Source organism: Misgurnus anguillicaudatus, chromosome 25, assembly GCF_027580225.2.
Source record: "Misgurnus anguillicaudatus chromosome 25, ASM2758022v2, whole genome shotgun sequence".
Taxonomy (NCBI): domain Eukaryota; kingdom Metazoa; phylum Chordata; class Actinopteri; order Cypriniformes; family Cobitidae; genus Misgurnus; species Misgurnus anguillicaudatus.
Genome location: NC_073361.2, coordinates 23,261,924 through 23,286,863, shown reverse-complemented (window position 1 = coordinate 23,286,863; position 24,940 = coordinate 23,261,924). Strand labels below are relative to the sequence as shown.

The 24,940-nt window shown below is 37.5% G+C and overlaps 1 protein-coding gene across 1 annotated transcript in view; it reads left to right on the top strand.

The window, feature by feature from the left end:
- Positions 1-24,940, top strand: part of cnksr2a (connector enhancer of kinase suppressor of Ras 2a) — a 111,052-nt gene that overhangs the window by 21,732 nt on the left and 64,380 nt on the right. The window contains exons 2-3 of the mRNA XM_073863851.1: positions 7,765-7,928; positions 18,886-19,088. Of these exons, the coding sequence (XP_073719952.1) occupies positions 7,765-7,928; positions 18,886-19,088 (367 nt within the window). The remainder of the gene's footprint in view (positions 1-7,764; positions 7,929-18,885; positions 19,089-24,940) is intronic.

Here is a 24,940-nt window from a genome sequence, read left to right as displayed (position 1 = left end):
TTACATCTTCTGTATGCGAATGTTGATTCATAACAAAATGCCTTTTTGCATAGTTGTGTTTGACACATGAAAAAGTCTCGGGTTACGTATGTAACTGTTGTTCCCTGAGAAGGGAACGAGACGCTGCGTCTCCCTTGCCATACTTCCTGCGTCCCTGTAACGCCGTCTTTGGCAGTATTTCAGATAGCGATATACTTCCTGGCTCCGGCATCACCTTGTCTTTGTCGTTAAGTCTCACCATTGGTTGAATTTGATATACACATTTAGACGCACTTACCCCTGGAGGCGTCGCCAAAGTGTCACGCAGTGACGCAGCACGAGGTCCCTCGAAAGGGAACTGTAACAATGTATCTTAAAAGGTAACACAATGTAACCTTGCTCTCATCTGAAATGTGTCCCCGCATTTAGTCCTTGAATTTGAGGGTATTGGACCTGGAAAGTCCTTGAAAGGTCCTTGAATTTGAAGTTAACTAAGGTGCGGGAACCCTGATAGTAGTATTTTTCTTATTATGGAAGTGAATGGTGGAATCTTCATTTGTGTTCAGCAGAAAAAACAAGGTTTGTTAAAACATAATGATGAGTAAATCATGTCATTTTTGGGTGAACTATCCCTTTAAAAAAATATCATTCTATTAAATGTAAGAGAATAGGGGCTGTGCATCTCCAAAATAACAACAAAACTGTTATAAGCACCACAGAACACATTATTAAGTCTTTTGAAGTAATACAGTCATGTCGTGAACGCACATACGAACATCTGTTTCTCAGGTTGTTCAAAAGTGCGCACATGCGGTTTCATATGAGTTTTATAATTCTTTACATGCAGTTTTATTATTTTATGACACCTTTATAGCAGACAAAATATTTTCTAAAAATCAGTCAAATGAGTGTGAGACTTCATGAGGGCGTTAACAAAAAAGTGAATATTCATTTATGATGCAAATTATTAATTTCAAATAGATGGGCAATATGTTATGAGTTTCCCATAAAGCCCCGAGCGCTCTGTGCCCTTGAACGGTTGTCACGACAACCCTTTGGTCACCAGGTTTACATAAAGCACAGCACGGCTGCCAGAAATGAGGTTAAGGATGAAGACGGATAGAATATAGAAAGAAGAGTGTGATTAAATGACATTACTTAGTCTCCGTCTGGAACATATATCCATAACTCTAGAGCTTTTTACCGGCAGATGATTTTATATAGGCCTATCACGCAATGATGGGAAGCCGGGGAGGTGTTTATTATGTGTCATATTTTAAGTGCTCTTAGTTTTATACTTTGAATTCTTTGACCCCTCTTTTCTTGGATGTTCCCTGTGTGTTTTTGTTATGCAAATGACCTGTTCCTCTGACAGGTAGCAATGAATAATGCACTATAACACACTGAGCCTGTTTTAATTCACTGTGTATCCTTGTGGCGAGGGAGAGCGAGATAGGTGGTCTGTTCAGTACAGACTGTATGATCTGTAAATAATCTTTCAGGTTCAGTAAGAATAAGAAATTCACCAAAGTGATGAATTCATCGCCTGCTGCGTGGTTGTAAGCAGGGGGCACTGTGTTCACTTCTGTACAGTTTGTTTGATCATTCCAGTGTTAATGCGCTGCTTTTTTGTTGTTGTTGGTGTATACAGGTTCCCACGGGTCCTTGAAATCCTTGAAAGTTTGTGAATCTGGTGGAAATAATTTAAGGCCCTGGGAAGTTTTTGAAAATATACATACATAGATGCAGGTCATTGAAAGTGCTTGAATCTATTTTACGCAAAAAGTTCTGGAAAAAATTCATTTTATTCCCTGTGTAGTGTAGGATGACATCATAAAAATTCTAGACTTTTTAAGCACACGTGCTAAACTTCTCGCTTTAAATGTTTATATCTTCTGTATGCGAAAGTTGATTCATACCAAAATGCTTTTTGCATAGTTGTGTTTGACACATGAAAACGTCTCGGGTTACGTATGTAAATGTTGTTCCCTGAGAAGGGAACGAGACGCTGCGTCTCCCTTGCCATACTTCCTGCATCCCTGTAACTCCGTATTTGGGAATATTTCAAATAGTGATATACTTCCTGGTTCTCGCGTCACCCTGTCTTTGTCGTTAAGCTTGACCATTGGTTGAATTTGATATACACATTCAGACGCACTTACCCCTGGAGGCATCCAAAAAGTGTTACCGCAGTGACGCAGCGCGAGTTCCCTCGAAAGGGAACTGTTACAATGTATCTTAAAAGGTAACACAATGTAACCTTGCTCTCACTTGAAATGTGTCCCCAAATTTAGTCCTTGAATTTGAGGGTATTGGACCTGGAAATTCCTTGAAAGGTCCTTGAATTTGAAGTTAACTAAGGTGTGGGAACCCTGTGTATAATGGTATAACTGTGCGTGTTATAGCCCATGACTGGTATTGTGCATTATCCCTTAACATTATACAACCTTATTATAAACTGTTTCCATAACCTATATGTTTCAGTTGAAATTTGTTGAATTTGTATAATTCAAACTTATCCGGCTTAGTTGCCCGCTGTTAGGATTCGTCAAATTAATGTGAAGCAGGCTTAAATATATTTTCCTACCAAAATTATTTTAAAAGAAGCCAAAGCATCAAGCTTTTAATGTTGCTCAGCAACACCCAAACTGGAAAAGTAGTATTTGATTTGACCAAACAGCAATTTTACCCTCTCAATTCAAAGCAATGTGTAATCACGCCACTCCGGGTTTTTTATGTTCCTGGTGCAGTAGAAAGTGTAGAAAAATAATGTATATTGGTGCATCTCCTTCACAAAGCTTTTACAATCTCTCTCTTTCTTTAATTTCCCAAATCACTTCATGCGGTTGCCCACACATCATTATTAACAACCCATTAACTAACAATTACCTGTTCACTGCACATGTCCAGTCTGTGAAACTGTGGTACGGCATCAGCAGACGTTTCTATACCCCTCAGCAGTCTCTTCTACATTGCATTCAGATTTTGGATCAACAAACTCATTATCTAACAAGTAGCACAGGCACATTTTAATGAATGAGATATTGTTTATGAGCAGTAATGACAGTTATTTTTGCTGTCCTGGCCAATGAGTTGGACCAATCTGTTAATGAGCTGAATGATGATGGTTATGCTGATGGTATTCATTTTCTCACCGCCTTTCATCGGTGTTACATTTAATTAATAGAGGGCAGCTGGTGAAATTACAGAGAAGTGACCCCATACTTTCTTACTCTCTCTCACTCTCTCGAACACATGTTTATCTCACATTTAAATATACAATTTTTTGATAATTATAATTACTATAGAGTAGGGATGCACCGATATACACTCACCTAAAGGATTATTAGGAACACCATACTAATACTGTGTTTGACACGCTTTCGCCTTCAGAACTGCCTTAATTCTACGTGGCATTGATTCAACAAGGTGCTGAAAGCATTCTTTAGAAACGTTGGCCCATATTGATAGGATAGCATCTTGCAGTTGATGGAGATTTGTGGGATGCACATCCAGGGCACGAAGCTCCCGTTCCACCACGTCCCAAAGATGCTCTATTGGGTTGAGATCTGGGCCATTTTAGTACAGTGAACTCATTGTCATGTTCAAGAAACCAATTTGAAATGATTCGAGCTTTGTGACATGGTGCATTATCCTGTTGGAAGTAGACATCATGGGTACATGGTGGTCATAAAGGGATGGACATGGTCAGAAACAATGCTCAGGTAGGCCGTGGCATTTAAACGATGCACTAAGGGGCCTAAAGTGTGCCAAGAAAACATCCCCCACACCATTACACCACCAACACCAGCCTTCACAGTGGTAACAAGGCATGATGGATCCATGTTCTCATTCTATTTAAGCCAAATTCTGACTCTACCATCTGAATGTCTCAACAGAAATCGAGACACATCAGACCAGGCAACATTTTTCAAGTCTTCAACTGTCCAATTTTGGTGAGCTCGTGCAAATAGTAGCCTCTTTTTCCTATTTGTAGTGTAAGTAAGTAAGCAAGCAAGCGAATGTCGGTATTGGGACAGTAATTTTGGATCAGTGAATCCCTACTATAGAGCTATATCCCATATAAGAGATATTTGCACTTTTCGTCCTCTGTGGAGATTTTTAGCTGCATTTAGTGGCGCGAAATGGTGACTTCCATGTAAGGAAACCCACTAAAATGGCTCATTCTAAGGTAATAAAAACAATACTGTTCATTTTGTAACGTCTTTATAGACCACTGATGATATATTTATGTATATTATATTGCATTTCTGTCAACATATCCTTCTAAAAGTTACACAATGCACCTTTAAGGGTGTCCCTAGTTTTCTATTGGAGATTATTTATCCCAGACTTTAACTGCACACAAAAGTTTTGTGTAAATCATCAACAGCATTACTACAGCACAGGCAACAAATTGCCAGTAAGTTGTCTATTACTGTAACAATTTTTGTAAAAAAAAAAAACAGAACACACATTGACTGCGCAACATCGTAAATAGTTTCTCTAACAAAACGCAGCTGACAGTACTTCAAAATATAAAAATCATTCACATTGTAAGTATATCCACACACATACTGTAAGTCCTGGAGTTATGCTGAACGTTATGTTGAACAGCTGGTCTGGCAGAATGGCTGGTATGAGATGTGCCACTGGGCAACAGTGTGCCCAAGACTGACAAATGCTGTTCAACAAGTGCGTTTCACTATAGGGAGTTTGTGTTGTCAACTGTTTGAACTGCACAGTTGTGCACTTTAAGGCAAAATCTCTTACTTTTTATTTGCCTTTATCTGTGTACTTCTACTTTTCATAGCCGCATCTGTTCTGTACAGCTGAGCTATACACACTCTAAAAACAAACAGTGCTATATAGCACCAAAAGTGGTTCTTCGTAATCATAGAAGAACCGTTTTTACTGCTTTATAGCACCAGTGAAGCACCTGTGTAGAACCATACGGGGGCCATAGAGCATATGGTTCTATATAGCACTATGTGGTTCTACACAGGTGCTTCACCGGTGCTATATGGCACTAAAAACGGTTCTTCTATGATTACGATCAAAGAACCACTTTTGGTGCTATACAGCACCGTTTGTTTTTAGAGTGTATTTTTCAAACAACGCTGAAATCATTTCTTATTGAATTTAGGACGTTTTGATTTTGGAAAGAGCGTGCCAGACTCATATAGATCTCAGAATCACTGTGCTTTAGTGAAGTCATCATCACTTTTGATAATAATTAGTGGCTCACAGTTTCAGTATGAATAATTGTTAATCACAAATTATGTTATGTGCACATTTTTGGACAGTGATGTTTGATTTGTGCTGGTGGGGTGTCACAGGATTTTAGCAAAATGTTACAGTAACAGCCTGCTTGTATCCAGGATCTTATCCTAAAGCTTTAAAGAAACTGCAAACCTGACATCAGATCACTCTGAGGAATATAATTATTTTTTCTTGGAAGTAATTAAAATAGAGAGAAAATAGGAAACGCCATTCAAAAGTCTAAAAGAGATTTTAGTATGAACTGAAAACCCAATTTATGTAACATAAGCTATGCTATCGACATTAAGTTACTGTATGTCAGTGGTAACATCTTTACAATAAGGTTGTATTTGTTAACATTAAGGGCCGGTTTCCCAAACTTGGTTTAGATTAATCCAGGACTAGGTTTTAGTTATATTAGGACATTTAAGGATGTTTTTACAAACAGTTTACAAAAAACAATACTTGAGACAAAACAATGGCACTGATATGTTAACATATGTCAGTGCAAGATGTTTTTAAATTAATTTTTCAATATTTCACTATGTTCTTTCCTCAACTTAGACAAATTAATACATACCTATCTTTTTTCAATGCGTGCACTTTTAATCTTTGCACAGCGCATTGTGAATGTGTTAGCATTAAGCCTAGCCCCATTCATTCCTTAGGATCCAATTTAAAGCCACCAAACACTTCCATGTTTTCCCTATTTAAAGACTGTTACATGAGTAGTTACACGAGTAAATATGGGGGCACAAAAAAGTCGCGATTTTTAAAGCAGATAAAAAATGAGAACTATATTGTATGGCAGAAGAGCACTTAGTTTGCAGTACTTCGACCTCCGCGCGCAGTAACATCATAGTATTGTTTATTGCTAATAAACTAATGCAGTTAACTAATGTAGACACATGAACTTTTTAATTGTAGTTCTAAACGTAGTTTCGAGAGGAGCCTAAACATTCAGGTCTGTCAATCATCATTATGGGCGTATATAAGGCAGCCTTCTGGCCTCCGGGTCCAGCTGCAGTTTTTCCGGCATCCCTCCTCCTCCCCATCTCCTCCTTCACTGCTCTCTTTCTTCCTCTGTGCATTTCTGTTGCAAGGGGGGGTTGAACTTGGGGCTCGAGCCCCGGCCTCAGGTTCGCTCTCTCTGAAAGTTCAGAGCTCAGCTGTAGAGCTCCCTTCGAGGACAGCAAGCCAAGTTTGTTTACCATTAATCATTAAGATCTGAATGCGCAGGCGAACTATTGAAAGTGCTACAGTATCATGTCAACAGTTTAATTTTGTTTAATTTAATTTTTTTTTTAAATGTTAAAAGAAACATCTAAGCGGATGCTTAAAACAAAAAAAATTGAATTAAGAAATGACACATGACAAAATACCGCAGTATACTTTATTATTTACTAAATGCTAAAACTATCATGTGGGTCTGCCCAATAACATTTTCCTCTTGGCAGACATGCACCCTTAGAAAAAGGTACAAAAGTTGTCACTGGGGCAGTACCCTTTAAAGAAAAACACCACCGTTTTCCAATATTTTACTATGTTCTTACCTCAACTTAGACAAATTAATACATCCCTATCTTTTTTTAATGCGTGCACTTAATCTTTGTACAGCGTGTCGTAAATGTGTTAGCATTTAGCCTAGCCCCATTCATTCCTTAGGATCCAAAAACAGGGATAAATTTAGAAGTCACCAAACACTTCCATGTTTTCCCTATTTAAAGACTGTTGCATGAGTAGTTACACAAGTAGGTATGGTGGTAAAAAAAAGAACTATATTGTATGGCGGAAGAGCACTTAGTTTGCAGCACTTTGACCTTTGAGGTACTAATATGCACTCTTTAGGTACAATGGTGTAGGTTTTGAAAAGGTCACATCCCAGTAAAGCTCTTACCTTTATTTCTAAGAGTGCAAAGTAAAATCACCTCTCTCTCAACTATGTGAAGTGTTAAAAGATGATGATGTGCTCCACTGTCTTTCACTGTCGCTTTGATGGATGTGACAGTAATAAATACAGGTTGTCAGTCACCATGTACAAGTACAACTCAATGCGCCACAGATCTTGGGGTGAATAAACAGCAATGATTCTGCAGAAGAAAAGATGTTAAAGTACATTTTTCAAGTATTTTGCTGTGTGGTCTTTTTAAGCCTTTTTTTATGACTTAAAACTGGCGTCACTGATGGAGGTTTACTTTCTTTCAACCTGTCTAAGCTTTTGAATGTACTGTCAGATGATAAATACATCTTAATAACACATGACACATCTCCATACTCTTCTGTAGCACACGAGATCTGATTAATATTAGCTCAAAATGTACTGTCTTACAATGAAGTTTGAAAATAGACCAGAATTAGTATACCATCTGGGCTCTTTTGACATACTGTTTTCAACAAACTATGACTTAGAAGGTACTAATCTTTCTCTAGCATTGTACAGCATATTGGATGGATGTTTACTGGGATTAAGCCAAATTGCTGATAGTTTATTGCTGTCTCCATTTGCTTTCTGTCTGTTTACAGGTCTGGATGACTGCTTGCAGCAATATATAAAGAACTTTGAACGGGAGAAGGTGGGAGGCGATCAGCTGCTGAGGATCACCCATCAGGAGCTGGAGGATCTTGGAGTTTCCCGCATAGGACATCAAGAGCTGATCCTGGAAGCTGTGGACCTGCTGTGCGCTCTGGTGAGCCTCCACACTCCTTTACACAAGCGATCCTACATCTGCTGTTCGACACCATATCATATTGACAAAGATGTTGCATACAGAGACCAATAGAGAAAAAAAACACATTCTCAGAAGACCCAAAAACATTGTTTGCTTGAGTATTTCCAGGCATATTGAAAGGCAACATTAAAACAGAGCTGTTTCCCTTTACTCTCTTAATAAAACGTTTATCAGTAGATTTATGTTTGTTTCACATGATTTCACAAATCGACGGATTTCAGTATTAACTTTCACTGCATTTGAAATTACTTCTCTGCCAATGTAACAAAGAATTTTTCCTGAATTTTCTGTGTTGCACCTAAATTTGTAAGTTTAATCAATTTGAAATTGCAAATAATTTAAACTTTCTTGACTAGTGAGGTTATTATAAATTATAAAAATAAAGTTTAATAACTGAACTCTTTCCTCGCCACTGACAAGTTATCTTGTCAATTAAGAGAAAACATTTGCATAAGTGTTCCTGATGAATTTTTATGTTAATCTGCAATACCGCAGATACCCAATACCAGTGACGGTCATTGACTTATTTTTTCGAGGGCGCTCAATGCGAAATTCGTCACAACATGTATGTAGCCCGTCATGTGTGTTGTTCCTTATTTCAAAATATGTGTTCTGCGCGTGAGTTATCCTATGTGCATCATGTGTCTTGTCAAAATAAGTGCCTGCTGCAGATACTCACATAAACCGAGTTTACTGTTAAGAGGGAGTGTCTTGCGTGTATTTTGGGAATGTGAGCGTTTGCAGTAGGCACTTATTTTGACAAAACACATGATGCACATGGTTCACATGACACAACAAACACATATTTTGAAAAGGCAAGCAACACACATGACACTCTGAACACTTATTTTGAATTAGCGCCCCTCGGATGAGCAGTCACGAGCAGCCACTGCCCAATACCCAATTTATGAAAAACTGAAGCCAAAACGTTATTTACTAATTTATACTCTGTATATGTTTTGATAATCATTCTGAATTTGATCTCTAACAAAATTCTTTCACAAAAATGCAATTATTTCAGCTTTTTGCTAAAAAAATATTTTTAAAGAAAAATACCCATATTTAAGAGTTTATAAGGAGAGAAAAAACATAGATAGGATGAAAAATGTTTTCCCCATTTTGTTTGTTTGTTTAGTTTTGTTTGAAAGCAGAGGGTGTTCTTTTATTTGATATATTTGTATATTTGTGTTTATATAACATTATGCTTGCCTTTTCATTGACTTATCTAAAGTGTTCGATACGGTGGGCCATGATTTATTGTTAGATAGACTCAGAAGTGTTGGATTGTCAGATAGTGTAGTTTCGTGGTTTAATTCGTACTTAAAGGAAAGAACCCAATGTGTGCAGGTGCAAGGTATCAAATCTGACTCAAAGGAAGTGGTTAAGGGAGTTCCACAAGGATCTGTTTTAGGCCATTATTATTCACTGTATACATAAATTGTCTTGACTTTAATATTGGAACAGCAGGGTTTCACTTTTATGCAGACAATACTGTAATCTATTGCTCCGCTCCGACAAAACAAGAAACTATAAGAGATTTACAGTCAGTATTCGATATTATCCAGTCATGGTTTTCTATTTTAAAGTTGGTTTTAAATGTCGAGAAAACAAAATTCATGTGTTTTTCCAACTCTAGAAAATCTTTAGATAGTTCTATGGTTCTTCGAACTTTACAAGGAAACTAAATTTCATTAGTTTCAGAGTACAAATATTTGGTACAAATATAAGTCTTGCTTTTCATTTAGTGCTAGGAAGACACTTGTGACTGCGACTTTTTTGCCAATCCTTGATTATTCTTGCCTCCTTAGACGCTGTTTATCATGGTGCTCTAAGATTTGTTACGAACTGTAAATTCTCTACACACCATTGTGCATTATATAACATAGTTTCCTGGTCTTCTCTTGCTGTACGAAGGAAAACGCACTGGTATTTATTGATATACAAGGTGATTTTCGGTCTTATCTCAATGGTATGCTTAAGCAAAAAGTTGCGGGTAACTACTCATTGCGTTCACAGTCTTATCACAGTCTGCATGTACCTCGAGCTAGAACTAACTTGGGTAAAACTGCTTTTAACTACGCTGCACCTTCAGACTGGAATTCACTACAAATGACATTGAGGCTGAACCATTTGATTTCTTTCAGCAATTTAAAACACTGATACATGCATTATAGAAATGTTAAATGAAGCCAAAACATTTCGAATGCCTCGTCATGGCTGGTATAGGCCATTGCCCTTACCCTATCCATGTAAATGAATAAGACGTGAACCACATTTTAAAATAAAATAAAAATTTTACAAAGAAAATTTCTGTTAGTTTTTTTTTGTTTTTAGTCTAGCATTATTTTTATCACGTTGATGTACTTTTAAGAGTTAGTTTTTCTAATAAGTTTGGTTTTAGTTCGTTATAAGATGCTATTGAAAAGGGGTCCGACAACATGATTTGTGTGTCTGTGAATATGGCCGGGACCTTGAACGGCTCCACTTCACGATCACTACTGCACAGACTCTGGCTCCAAAATGATGCCCTCAGAGCAAGACATCAGCGCCCATTTCTGGGAAATTTTGGCTTTATCATCTACAATGGAAATCTATAGACACCTCGTTCATCTTTTTATGATCCAAACCCAGTGGATGATATCAAGTCACACACTGCTTACTTTTAGAAATGTGTTACATTACAAAAGTAATGTTTTGCCAAAAGTCACATAACAAGACACAACTTTGTGGTCTTGGGGCATTTCTGTTGTAGCAGGTGTATAAAACATTATGTCAATGTTAGTAGACGGATAATCAGTGTTGAAATGTGGCTATTGCTTTTAAATTTGTCTTTATGGTCTTAGTACGGTGGCCCTGAAGTGCAAACCACAACAACAAATTACTAAACAACAACAAAAAATTAAAAAACAACAACAAATTAAAAAAACACTACAACAAATTAAAAAACACCACAACAAATTAAAAAACACTACAGCAAATTAAAAAACAACAACAAATTAAAAAAACACTACAGCAAATTAAAAACCACTACAGCAAAATAAAAAACAAATACAAAATAAAAAACACAACAGCAAGTTAAAAAAACACTACAGCAAATTAAAAAACACAACTACAAATTAAAAAGCACTACAACTAAATAAAAAACCATAACAAAATAAAAAACACAACAGCAAGTAAAAAAAACACTACAACAAAATAAAAAACACTACAACAAAATAAAAAACACTACAACAAATTAAAAAAGACAACAACAAATTAAAAACACAACTACAAATTAAAAACACAACTACATTAACCTACCGGAAGAGGTAGGTACCAGTGGGCAACGTGGGACATCGCTGATTGGACGACACTGCAGTTCGTGGACTGCTGGGGCCGGCTAAGGGTACGGTCTGGAAACCGCTAACAATAGTAGTAAGCTAACTTTACATGCACAAGCAACGTAAGCATTACACTATTCTTATTAACTTACTCGAAGGTTGTTGGGTGTCTCCGATGGTATATATTTCTTTAAGCCTTTTGCCACAGCCGCTGCAAAAGTTCGGGGACGGCTCAACCAGTTCTTTTCCGCAGTTTGGGCAAAACATTTTGCTGTCCTTCCTCCTCTCCAAACCACGCGCTACAGGAAGAATATTTTCCGGTTCAAAAGCTGAACTGCAGTGTCGTCCAATCAGCGATGTCTCATGTTGCCCACTGGTACCTACCTCTTCCGGTAGGTTAATGTAGTTGTGTTTTTTATTTGTAGTCATGTTTTTAATTTGTTGTTGTGCTTTTTAATTTGTAGTTGTTTTTTAATTTGTTGTAGTGTTTTTTATTTTGTAGTTGTTTTTTATTTTGTTGTAGTGTTTTTTAATTTGTTGTAGTGTTTTTTTAAAGTGCTGTTGTGTTTTTTATTTTGTTATAGTGTTTTTTAATTTGTTATAGTGTTTTTTAATTTGTTATAGTGTTTTTAATTTGTTGTAGTGTTTTTTAAACTTGCTGTTGTGTTTTTTAATTTGCTGTTGTGTTTTTTAAACTTGCTGTTGTGTTTTTTAATTTGCTGTAGTGTTTTTTAAACTTGCTGTTGTGTTTTTTATTTTGTATTTGTTTTTTATTTTGTAGTAGTGTTTTTTAATTTGCTGTAGTGGTTTTTAATTTGCTGTAGTGTTTTTTTTAATTTGTTGTTGTTTTTTAATTTGTTGCAGTGTTTTTTAATTTGTTGTGGTGTTTTTTAATTTGTTGTTGTTGTTTAGTAATTTGTTGTTATGGTTTGCACTTCAGGGCCACCGTATCTTAGTCTTAACCAGAACATTAATGCATGTTGCATCCTTAAGAATTTTTTTTTAAAGGTCAAAGGAGACATTGATGGAGATTAAAGCAGATATTGATCGAAATTGGCTGTGTTTTTCCATTATCTAGCAACTAGTTTTCCCTTTAATTTGGTCTCTCTCCCTCATTTCTCTCGGTTGTGGTATTAAAACAATGACTTACCAGCCCACGCTTTCAGAATGTCAGCAACATGACATGAGGGAACCGACGACAGGATGAGTGTGTTTATCATGTCTGTGTGAGCTGTCTCGCATGCAGCCCATCGTAACCTGTATCCCTTTTTCCTTTAGTTCTTACGTTTTGCATTTTTCACCGTCTTTACTCCTTTCTCTCTAGTAGATGTGTTTTCGGTGCCCTTTCCTGAGTTGGTAGGGTTTAGCGTATGAGGTGAGAGATTTCTAATACAAGGTGAGCTATAATGAGCCTGTGGTTTGTGAGAGTGATTGTGAACCGTTGGACTGTGCCGTTGACATTTAGTAGAGCGTTAATCACAAAAGGACGACTGATCTCCACACACCGATTCTCGATCATAGCTGCTGACATTCATATAATGGAACATGGTGTATGTGTGAATGCTAATCTGCATATGGGTGATCGTATGATTCCAGGTATTACATTACGTTATTCTGCTTTTTTCAGATTTTCGTTCTTCTTCCTTCACACTTGTAAACACTGGAATGGTAGTTTTGCATACTTCATGCGTGACCTTTCGACATGATTACGTAATACGTAAGGTCATGCTGGTGCATCACATGGCTAGTGCAAGTCGAGAAGTTGTGGTTTAAATGTACATATTTTTTAGGGGTGCATTAAAAATTTCGGTGGCCGAAAATTTCGGCCGAAAATGGCATTATCGGTTTCGGGCCGAAATAAAAAATCCAGCCGAAAAAGTCAACCGAAAATTAATGTCAACCGCGCCCCTCCAATCTGTGCGCTAGCGCTTGGGTTTCAATCACTGTGATCAGTTGTCTCCCACCCCTTCCCTTCGTGCTCAAGCAGGTTTCACTCACGGTCGAGCTGTTTGCACGCGTCTGCAAAGATTAAGCATGTCTTGATGTGTAAACTTTAGTATGTCTCATACTGTAAACCATTAACATACATTTGGCGAATAAAGCAACGAAACACAACGTAACGTTTTTATGAGGAGCGACTGTTGCGCTGTTTGGGATTCACCCTCGTTCTCTGTGTGTGCGCGTGTTTAAGTGCCCTCAATAGTGCACATACGAAAGAAACGCGTTTAAAAAAAACAAGCAAACATAAAATCTCTCTGCTATTGACAGGGCACATATAAACAAAATTATCTCCATAGAATTATTTTTCTAATAAAAACATTTGTTTATGTCTTAAGTGTATGTATAGATTACAGTCAGATTGTGTCATTAATGTTAATCAAACAACCCATGACAAAGAGACAAATAGCTCTAAAATATAATAATATATTTAATTTATTGTGTTATGATTAATTTAATTTGATTTCTGTACCTAATGCTAATTTCAGACCTTATTAATGTACAACTTTGTTCTTTTTTGTAAATGTTTGCAATTTCTTTATTGTTTATTAGATTTTTCCCACCTGCTTTTTGCTGATCCGAAAAATAATCTGATCTGTGCCTCAAAAACTGTAATGTGATCCGAACTGTGAGTTTTTTATCTGTCACACACCCCTAGTAAAGTTAATACACAGTGATAGCAATAAATGCAATTGTACTAATAATTGGCATAATAATTTCTTTTGGTGTTTCGGTTTCGTTTTTTCGGGCTTGGTTTCCTTTTTTCGGTTTCGGCCAAGAAATTTCATTTCCTAATATTTTTTATTTTTCTTGCCAAAAATTATGACCCTTATGCCTCGGTTGGGATTGTTTAGAGCCCTTTAAAGCTCTAAATATAGTTTTGTATAAAGTATGTTTCTCACTTAAAATACTATAGCTTTCCTGCTAATGATGGGCCGTGCCATCAGTCCTTTAGCGTTGTCATGGCATCATTCACCTGCGGATCCATAGCATGCCATGTACAGCTCAAAGGATTGACTCAAAACCCCATGTCGAAAATTTAAAGCCCTCCAACAAAGATATCAGCAAGCAGATTGTGCTCTTGCAAAGGGTTTTATAATATGAGAGCTTATGGACCTCAAAGGCACTCACTTTCTCTCCCTGCGTCCTCTTTAAACTTTTTGATGCTCTCTTTCTCACAATTATTTGTGTTTGTCTCGTATTCCCCCTCTGTGTTTCTTTATCTTTTTCCCATTGTTCTGCGCGTGTGTTAACTTCTACTGCAGTCGTGCAGAGACAGCTTTAAAACCGATTAGCACAGAGGATTCATAGCACATTGCCCTCCACATCGCCTGCACTCCTAGGCGCAAGTGGATTAATGCATCTTTTGTGAAGCCTGCGTGTATGTCTGCAGGTGTGTGTTGCTCACCTGTATTTGTAAGTTGTGTGTGCGTGTGAAGGAGGCGAGTATGTCGGGGATTTGTTCTGCAGACCAGACAGAATGCATTACTCTGATCGATATCCTGCTAATGTGAGAACAGATTCTGAAATTGATGCTCACACACACAAACCTATACAGACATGTAGAGGTTTGTTTCACTATAGTGAAGACATCCTATAGACCTCCATTGTTTTGTATCTTCTGATCCTACCCCTGAATCTAACATCAGATAAACCTTTTGGCATTAATAGATTTAACGTTAAACATGATTTGGCTTATTTACATTTAAATGCGTTAGGCAGATGCTTTTTTCAAAAACTACTTACAGTGCATTTAGTTTAATCAGTATGTGTTTCGGGGGTTAAACCTATGACAATTTATGAGCTGTTTTAAAAGTGTGGACCACCTGTAATGTCCCCACACTGCAAAAAATTAAATAAATTTTTTGATGCATTTTCTTGATAAGCAAAATAACCTAAGAAAATATGTCTAGTTTTTGGACAAAAAAATATAAAATTTAAGTGACTTGGTGAATATTTTTCTTAAACACTTAATTCAGGAAAATAATAATAATAAAAAAATCTTACTCCAAGGGAGATTTTTGCTTATTTTATTCACAAATTCACTTAAATTTGATATTTTCTGTCTTAAAAACTAGAATTATTTACTTAGGTCATTTTGCTCATTAAAAACATCTTGATTTAAGATTTTTTTTTGGCAATACAAAAATACTAAGTACAATGCAAAAAATTATTTTCAAGAAAAAATGTTCTTAGTATTTTTGTCTTGTTTTCAGTAAAAATATAGAAACATTCTTAAGTTAAGATGCTTTTTCTTGATGAGCAAAACGACCCAAGAAAATAAGTCTAGTTTTTAGACCAAAAATATCAAATTTAAGTGACTTGGTGAATATTTTTCTTAAACACATAATTCAGGAAAAAATCAAGAAAAAAATTCTTACTCCATTGGCAGATTTTTGCTTATTTTATTCACAAATTCACTTAAATTTGATATTTTCTGTCTTAAAAACTAGAATTATTTTCTTAGGTCATTTGCTCATTACAACATCAATGCAAAAATACTAAGTACACTGCAAAAAATTTTCAAGAAAAAATGTTTCTCAGTATTTTTGTCTTGTTTTCAGTAAAAATATCTAAAAATTCTTAAATTAAGATGCTTTTTCTTGATGAGCAAATCGACCCAAGAAAACAAGTCTAGTTTTAAGACCAAAATATCAAATTTAAGTGATTTTGTGCATAAAACAAGCAAAAAAATCTACCAATGGGGTAAGCAAAAAATCTTGAAAATTTTTTTAAACACTAAATTCAAGAAAACTTTGCTTACCCATTGGCAGATTTTTTTGCTTGTTTTTAATTTATCACTTAAATTTGATATTTTTGGTCTAAAAACTAGACCAAAAATACGACCTTTCATAGACACAATGATTTGTGTTAAAGGGGACATTTTACAAGTCGTTTTTAAGAGGTCAAATAATCTTTGGTGTCCCCATTGTACGTATGTGAGGTTTAAGCTCAAAATAGCATATAGATAATTTATTATAGCTTGTTAAAATTGCCACTTTGTAGGTGTGAGAAAAAATGTGCCGTTTTTGGGTGTGTCCTTTTAAATGCAAATGAGCTGATATCTGCACTAAATGGCTAGTGCATTAAGGATCGGTATTATCCCCTTCTGACATCACAAGGGGAGCCAAAATTCAGTGACCTACTTTTTCACATGCTTGCATAGAATGGTTTACCAAAACTAAGTTACTGGGTTGATTTTTTGTCACATTTTCTAGATTGATAGACGCACTGGGGACCCAATTATAGTACTTAAGATTTTCATGAGATGTCCCCTTTAAGATGTGTTTACACTTGTGTGTGTCCACCATCTGTGCTTCTTAATATAAATGCATAATGCTGCATTTGATCATTTTTTAACTCGTAGTTCAGTCCTCTTTATGCAGAGACAAGATAAATTGTTACCCTGCCAGAGGCGTCCTAAGACCTTGTGCGAACTCTCTAGCACACACGTGTACATGTGGACGTCAGCTATTTTTCTAAAAAAAAAAAAAAAAGTTTTGTTAGATAAGCCATAGACGCCGAATCGCTGATGCATGTAAGTGTACTGCATATGTGAAGACAAAAGTATGCACTTTGGGTTTGTTCTGACATGTTATTTTGTCAGATTTAAAGGTGCAGATTTTTCTTTGTTGATTAAAACATCTTTCACTGGATTGTATATGCTCCTATCAACAGACAGGAAAGTCCATCTGTCTTTTATTTATTCTCAACTTTATGCTCGTCTGACATAAGGTGCTTTGTCTACCCACTTAATGCACCTTGCATATAAAGAGCTCTTTTTCTCCACTGACAGGTGGTAAATATTCATTTGGCATCTCTCTGACTCTCTTTCTATATTTAAACTGCATTACAAACTTAAAATACTTAAAATGGCGTTCAGCCTTTTTATGCAAATCCTTTTTTTTTTAGCTCTGCACAAAATAATTTTGTTATTTAATTTACCCAATATTAAATATCCACCCATCCTTAAAACAAGATACATTCACTTGAGGATGAAAATTACATAATTACATAATTTTGTCTTTCCCGTTTTAAGCTTAAAAAGAAGTTAGATGTTTGCCTAAAGAAAGCAAATTTGCCAGTGGGGTAATTATAATTCAATATATATATATATATATATTCAAACTTGCACTAGAGTGAATTTATAGTTTTAAGAAAGTTTTGGTATATTTACTCAAAGCAAGATACATTTTTAAATGGTTTTGTAGGTTATAGCCAACATAACAGCCAACATTCAAAATCTTGACTAACTTAATTGATATACTTTGGCTTTAGATTTAACTTTATTTGCACAGTTTCACAACACAGTGTGCAGTAGGGGTGGGCGATAAACCGGTAGAAATTTGTCAACCGGTGGAGATTCTGGACAATCGTCTCTATCAGGGTTACGTGCCCACATCAGGTTGTTTTGCGCGTGGTCACGAAAACTTAACGGTTGTAAACATATTTAAGCATCGCAGTTTTAAAAACATGTGAATTTTAGCCATTGAAACAGCAGATCTATATGCGCGCTGTTTCTGTGAGAGAAGCGCAAGTCAAGCATCCACTGCTCATTAAGCTCGTGAGCATTTTTATGGCCTTAAACCACATATATACGTCAAAAATTTCGGTTTTTGCAAGTTTCCTTATAAACACAACCATTTAGGTCTTAAGAGAAAGTAAACAGCTGAAAGAGAAAACGCACGTGTAACAGTATTTTGGATCCGGTTTTCAGTCTTAAAGGGGAAGTTACCTAATTTTGTTCCTTTCTGTCATTCATGTTTTTGTAAAAATCTCTCACTGCTCTTGACTAAATCACTTTTCTACCTTTAATAAGATATATAATATACATTATTATTCATTATCATTTTTTATCCTTGTATAGGTTTTTGTGAGAATTATGAACATTTTATGGCATTAAAGGTGCAGTGTGTAAATTTTAGCGGCATCTAGTGGTGAGGTAGCAAATTGCAACCAATGGCTCAGTCCACTGCTCACCCCTCGCTTTTGAAACACATAGAGAACCTATGGTAGCTGCTACCAGACAAACATGTCATCTTCGGAGACAACTTAGTAAAAAAGTTTGTCCATTAAAGGCTTCTGTAGAAAAATGTTGGCACAAAATGGCGACTTCCATGTAAGGGGACCCTCGGTGTATGTAGATAAAAACGTCTCATTCTAAGGTAATAAAAACATAACAGTTTATAATGAAAGGTCTTCATACACCTCTGATAATATAGTTTTGTGTATTATTTTGCATTTCTGTCAAGAGATCCTTCTAAAAATTACACACTGCACCTTTAAATATTTTAAATAAAACATTAAAACCTAATTAAAAGATAAAAAACCTCTACCGTGATTCACTTTTTAGGTTTTTTTTGTTTTTTGTGTTTTTTTGTCATATCGCCCACCCCTAGTGTGCTGTTTTAATCCTGTTAACACGCAACTAAGAAAAAAATTGTGAAAGCAAAAATTGTATGAAATGTAGACTAAACAGAACAGGAGGAAAGAAACAATGTTCTGCTGAAGTCGGCCCTGTGATTGTTTGCCAGTCAGTGTTTGTCTTAACACCACATGCATCACTTAAACTCTTTGTCTTTGTTTTCATTTGACAGAACTATGGTCTAGAGACAGAAAATCTGAAAACACTCTCGCACAAGCTCAATGCCTCTGCCAAGAACCTGCAGAACTTCATCACGGGCCGCAGACGAAGCGGCCATTACGACGGCCGGACGACCCGCAAGCTGCCCAACGATTTCTTAACCTCTGTGGTGGATCTCATCGCGGCGGCTAAAAGTCTCCTAGCCTGGCTGGATAGGTTAGCCCTGCAAAGAGCTACATACACATCAGAACAATACAAGAATTATTACATTCCTACTGAAACGTTGTTGGCTCTTTTTAGCCGGTCTCCAAGCTTTGTTTTAGCTGGGTAAGCAGGCTGTTTTTAAGAAGGTTTTGGACATATTGTAGCTGGTCAGGCACCTGTCCCACCTGCATAAACCAGCTTGACCCAGCTGTAAGCTTGGCTAGCTTGCTAAGCTGGTTGGCTGGTCCTAGCTGGTTTAAGCTGGCCATGCCAGTCTTCCAGCCTGGTCAAGCTTGTGAATCAGCTAGTTTTAGCTGGTGGGTCAGCTAGTCTCCCATTCTGACTTTTTGTATAGCCTGCTATACCAGCTTAAACAGGCTTTGAGACCAGCTTAGGCTGGTTTTAGCTGGTCTTTTCAGGAGGGACACTTCATATGCATACACCCAGATTCAATTTAAGTGTTCCAGGAACCACATAATGTTTTTATTGCCGTCACTCAATGGAGGGTTGCTAAATTGTGCCTTAGAGGTGGCATCCTACATTACACAAAATGATATTTGATAATAAAGATTCAGTCTGTAAAGGTGAGTACAGTAGGAATAGGAAACTGTGTTCGGAGCTGTAGTGTCTCACTGTTTCCCTGTTTGCCAGTCAGATGGATGCAAAGTATTCAGGTTCTGTATATCTTATTTTGGGTGATTTGTCTGGTTTAGGAATGCAACAACTACTTAGATAACTGAGCAATCTAGCGATTAAAGCAACACTATGTAGTTTCCATGTAAAAATGACTTACAGCTCCCCCATGTGGTTGAAAAGCGCACCAGTGCCTGGTATCATACACTCTTCTGCAGGCAGGGGGAAGGGCGGGGCTGTGTTTCCTACCCTCCACCGCCACTTTCAGAGTGTGCTTGGAGCAGCTAGGAGGCTGCTCAGGTTGCAGCAACAGTACAATTTGTCCAGTTAAAAGTTGTTCTATCACTGAAATAATTTTAGAGACATTATTTAAAGGTAAAAAAACTACATAGTGTTACTTTAATTTTATCAATAAATTGTATATTCAAATTCAATAGAACTCGATCCAATTGAATGCTTTAGCATTATTTGATAACTTTTTCTGTAATGAAGTAAAATAAGTGATTAGAGAGTTAGACCAAAGGTTTCCGGTTTGATTCCCAAGGCCAGCAAACAGCGAATGAAGTTAACATACATGTAATTTTCACTTTTATAAATAGTAAACCTTTTGAAGTTGCTGTCTATATAAAATTAATTGGATAATGTGTAGGTTTTAAATAATTTTGGTCAATTTAAAACCCAAATTTGATACTCAACAATAAACTACTTTTGGTCTGTTGTGCTCTGTTAAAGGAAAACACCACCGTTTTTCAATATTTTACTATGTTCCTACCTCAACTTAGATACATTAATACATACCTATCTTTTTCAATGCGTGCACTTTTAATCTTTGTACAGCTTTTCTTGAATGTGTTAGCATTTAGCCTAGCCCCATTCATTCCTATGGCTCCAAACAAAAGTTTTATTTTGTGCACCATACTTACTTGTGTAACTACTCATGTAACAGTCTTTAAATAGGGAAAACATGTGTTTGGTGGCTTTTAAATGTATCCCTGTTTGGATCCTAAGGAATGAATGGGGCTAGGCTAAATGCTAACACATTCAAGAAGCGCTGTACAAAGATTAAAAGTGTATGCTTTTAAAAAAAATAGGTAAGTATTAATTCATCTAAGTTGAGGTAAGAACATAGTAAAATATTGACAAATGTTGGTGAGATTTTCCTTTAATTGATGTAATGCATGTGTTCATAAAAAGGGCTGTGATTGGTTAAAAAAAATTATTCCAGAAACAACAATGGATGTTGATTAATAAACACATTGTGTTTGAATAATTCAATTGTTTGTGGTCACCACGGTATAAAAATGGTATTACACAAATTAAGGATGACACATTGTGTTTCTGTGCGGGCAGTGTGTGCAGAATTGAATGGCTTGGGGTCTCTTGTCTAATGTGCATTAGGTTGGCGTTGGTCTTTGTCTGCTTAGATTCAATCATGTTGATTTGTGTTCCAGCCCGTAGCAATCAGGTACAAGGATGAATGAAGAGCTCTTATTCTTTCTCTCTTACTAATTTCTTTTTCCTGTCTGTCTGAGATTGTACTTTCACTGCCTCTATAATATTTGTGTTTAATCCTCTCTATATTTTTTCTGTTGTATTGATGGTCAGTGTTTCTAGGACAGACAAAACATGTTTGCCATCAATTTGAAACCCTTTTTTTCTTCTCTAACTTGCAAAATAGGCAATTCTGCGTACCAGTGGTGGCCGGTGACTTCTTCATGTATGTAGCCCGTCATGTGTTTGGTTCATAATTTCAAAATATGTGTTCTGCGCGTCGAGTAATCCTATGTGCATCACGTGTCTTGTCAAAATAAGTGCCTGCTGCAGACGCGTCTAAAGGGTTTATGATAAACTAGACGTTTGCGTTTGTCAGATACTCGGATAATCTCATGCGTAATCAGAGTTTACTGTTAAGGGAGTGTCTAGCGTGTATTTTGTGAACGTGAGTGTCTCTTATCATAAACGGTTTTGACGCATGTGCAGCAGGCACTTATTTTGACAAAACACGTGATGCACATAGTTCACATGACACAGCAAACACATATTTTGAAAACGCAAGCAACACACATGACACTCCGAACACACATTTTGAATTTGCGCCCCTCAGATGAGCAGCCACGAGCCGCCACTGCGTACACACCAGAAGCGAATTTAATTTTGCGCGAGTAGATTACATACAAAGTCAATGCAAAGATGCGAATCACGCAAGTTGGGTGGTGCGATTGCCATGAACACATGTTATTCCCCTCAAACGCGTTTTCTGCACAAGTTAAAAATATTCAACAATATTAAAAAAATGTGCATGATGCAAAGTTAAATCCCGCAAGTAATCTAGAGAAAGGAACGTGACGCTTCGCATTTGGTGTGTGCACAGTATTAATATGACACGTCAATCAATAATGGATTATTTCCTTAGGGTTATATATAGGGTTTGATTAGTGGTTGATATAACCTTGTGAGAGGTTTCTAAGAGGCTGTTTACACTTGGCATTAACATGTGCTTTCGTCGATCGGATCACAAGTGGACGACGTTAATGCCAGGTGTAAACGGTGTTCAAAACGTTTTGAGCTCGTCCACTTTCGACCACTTTCAACCACATCCAGAGGTGGTCGAAACCACTTTCGATCGGATCGCTTTGGAGCTGCGGAACGCACATGTGGTTGAATGCGTTCGAACAGCCACATGTGACCGCCTTCTCTCCGCCCATTTATCTAATTTGAGGTATTAAACACAAGTTTTACGTCTTTTTTGACTTCTGGCGTGAACATTCGGTGAACAGCGCTATTTTTAGCCTTTCATTGATAAAACTAAGCGGCTGATCTCCGTAGTTTCGTTTTGAAAGCGTGTGAAAGTTGCGCGATCCTATTTCATCAATTGCGCTGAAAATTCGAAGAAAGCTCTTACATACTCATGTACAAAACACTGTGCAGCATGTTTACTTGCTAAACAAGCAGTGCACTCCGACATAATATTAGTTTGCGTCCATATAAACTCATAATTACTCCCGCTCAGGTTTGAATGACAGCAGAGAGACTCGCCCACCGTCTCACAGACCACCCCCTCATAGTATTCAGCACAGAAGCGGTCGAAAGTGGACAAAAGAGACGGATTTAAATACCAGGTGTAAACGTAATGTGTCTCTCACGTCCACTTGTGATCCGATCGATGAAAACACATCTTAATACCAAGTGTAAACAGCCCCTAACAGTGTTAGCTATACTGTATATCCTGGATGGCCTTTTAAAGTCCTTTTTCCGACTAGCCACATAGGCTTTTTCCAGAAAGACATTGAGTTTGTGTGGTGTTGTTTCATTGTTGTGAGGATGTCACAACGTGACATTATTGATTTTCCAGTCACTTCTGTCAATCATGCCCAAGTGTTTAGCTAGGATATATGTCGCACAGAGTCTGCCTCATCTTTCAGATCTCACCGGGATCTTACAATCTGACAACAACAGTCATAAAGGATAGAAAGATTACACAGAGTGCACCCGGCTTGTTAGATCCTACGCTGTTTCTCCTTTTTGAATATGAGATGAAGGTAAATCAAGCGGGTGGCTTGTGCTGAATGATCCATTTGGCACCCAGCTGCTCGGCTCATTCCAGCTCTCTCTGGTACTGCTGACTGAGCCCAGCTTAAAGCTGTGGACTGGAACAGCAATGCACAGCGGGACCCTTTCCATACGATTCTGTTTGGTTATCTCGTAGCCCCTCCCCCTGAGAATGCCATCTTTCTATCACATTGCCAAGGTTCCCAACACTTAATCCTGGATGAGAAAGGTCCGTATCCACCAAGCTGAGCTTTCCCCCAGCAGGTCTCCCAAAGAGTCATGGCTTGCTGACCAAGGTGAAGTTGTATGTTTTCGCTGTTTGGATTAGTAGAGTTTTTAAGCGCCAGTCTCGATTTTCTCAAACACATAGTACAGAAACAAGGACACTAGTGGGAGGGGGAGGATCCTTGTTCCCCTCGTTCATTAATACTGGCCTAATTACGCTCCCCAGCCTCTCGTTTTTGCCAAAACAGTCCCTGATAGAACTGTCGTCTCCCCTACAGACAAAGTGGAAGAACAGAGAGAAAAGTGAGACACGCATACCCAGGTGAATGAATTCGAAGCCAAAAGACATTATGACTGACTTGAGAGTCTCGGTCCCTTAAGTGTTATTAGTTGAAATTCATCCAGGCAGACAATGGCTTTGCTTCGAAACTTGCCAAGCTTGGTGATCATCGTTTGAGGGTGAGGTTTTGGCTCTTTCTCTTGGGTTTGCACTGGGCTTTCCCTCAGTCTCAATCATTTATTATTATATGTGGGAGTGACTTATGGGCCTGGTAATGCTAAGGAGGTTCTGTCTGGAATAATAAACCCAAGAAAGTCTGTAATGTTTGGAGACTGCAATGTGCTAACCCTACTGAAAAATCCAGCTAATACCAGCATAAGCTTGGGAGCTGGTTTTAGCTGGTCCCCAGCTTGGTTTTAGCTGGTGTAGGAAGCTGATTTTGCCGGTTTAGCAAGCTGGTCTAGCTGTGTTTTGGTCACATTTTAAGCTGGTCTAGCTGGACTACCAGCTTATGCTGGTTTTAGCTGGATTTTTCAGTAGGGAACATTCCTATTCATCTCAGTGGCAGAGCCCTTGTACTGTAGGTATGCAATTAAATCTACCATCTCTAGGCTTTGACTCAGTGGCTTAAGCTGGATAGGTCATGTGGTTAACCACTCCAGCAACCATAAAAGACACCTTAGCAACATGTCGCTAACAGTGGCGGCTCGTGACTTCTCATCCGAGGGGCACTAATTCAAAATAAGTGTTCAAAGTGTCATGTGTTTGTTGCGTCGTGTGGACCATGTGCATCGCGTGTTTTGTCAAAATAAGTGCCTGGTGCACACGTGTCAAATCCGTTTATGATAAAAGAGACGCTCACGTTCACAAAATAAACGCAAGACACTCCCTTAACAGTAAACTCTGATTACACATGAGATTATGCGAGTATCTGGCAAACGCGAGCGTCTCTTTTATCATAAACCCTTTAGACGCGTCTGCAGCAGGAACTTATTTTGACAAGACACGTGATGCACATAGGATCACTCGACGCACACATATTTTGAAATAAGGAACCACACACATGACGGGCTACATACATGTTGTGACGAACTTTGCGTCACCGGCCGCCACTGGTCGCTAAAGAGACAGGCACCTCTCATATCTTCTTAAAAAATTGGAAAAATCTCATTTTCTT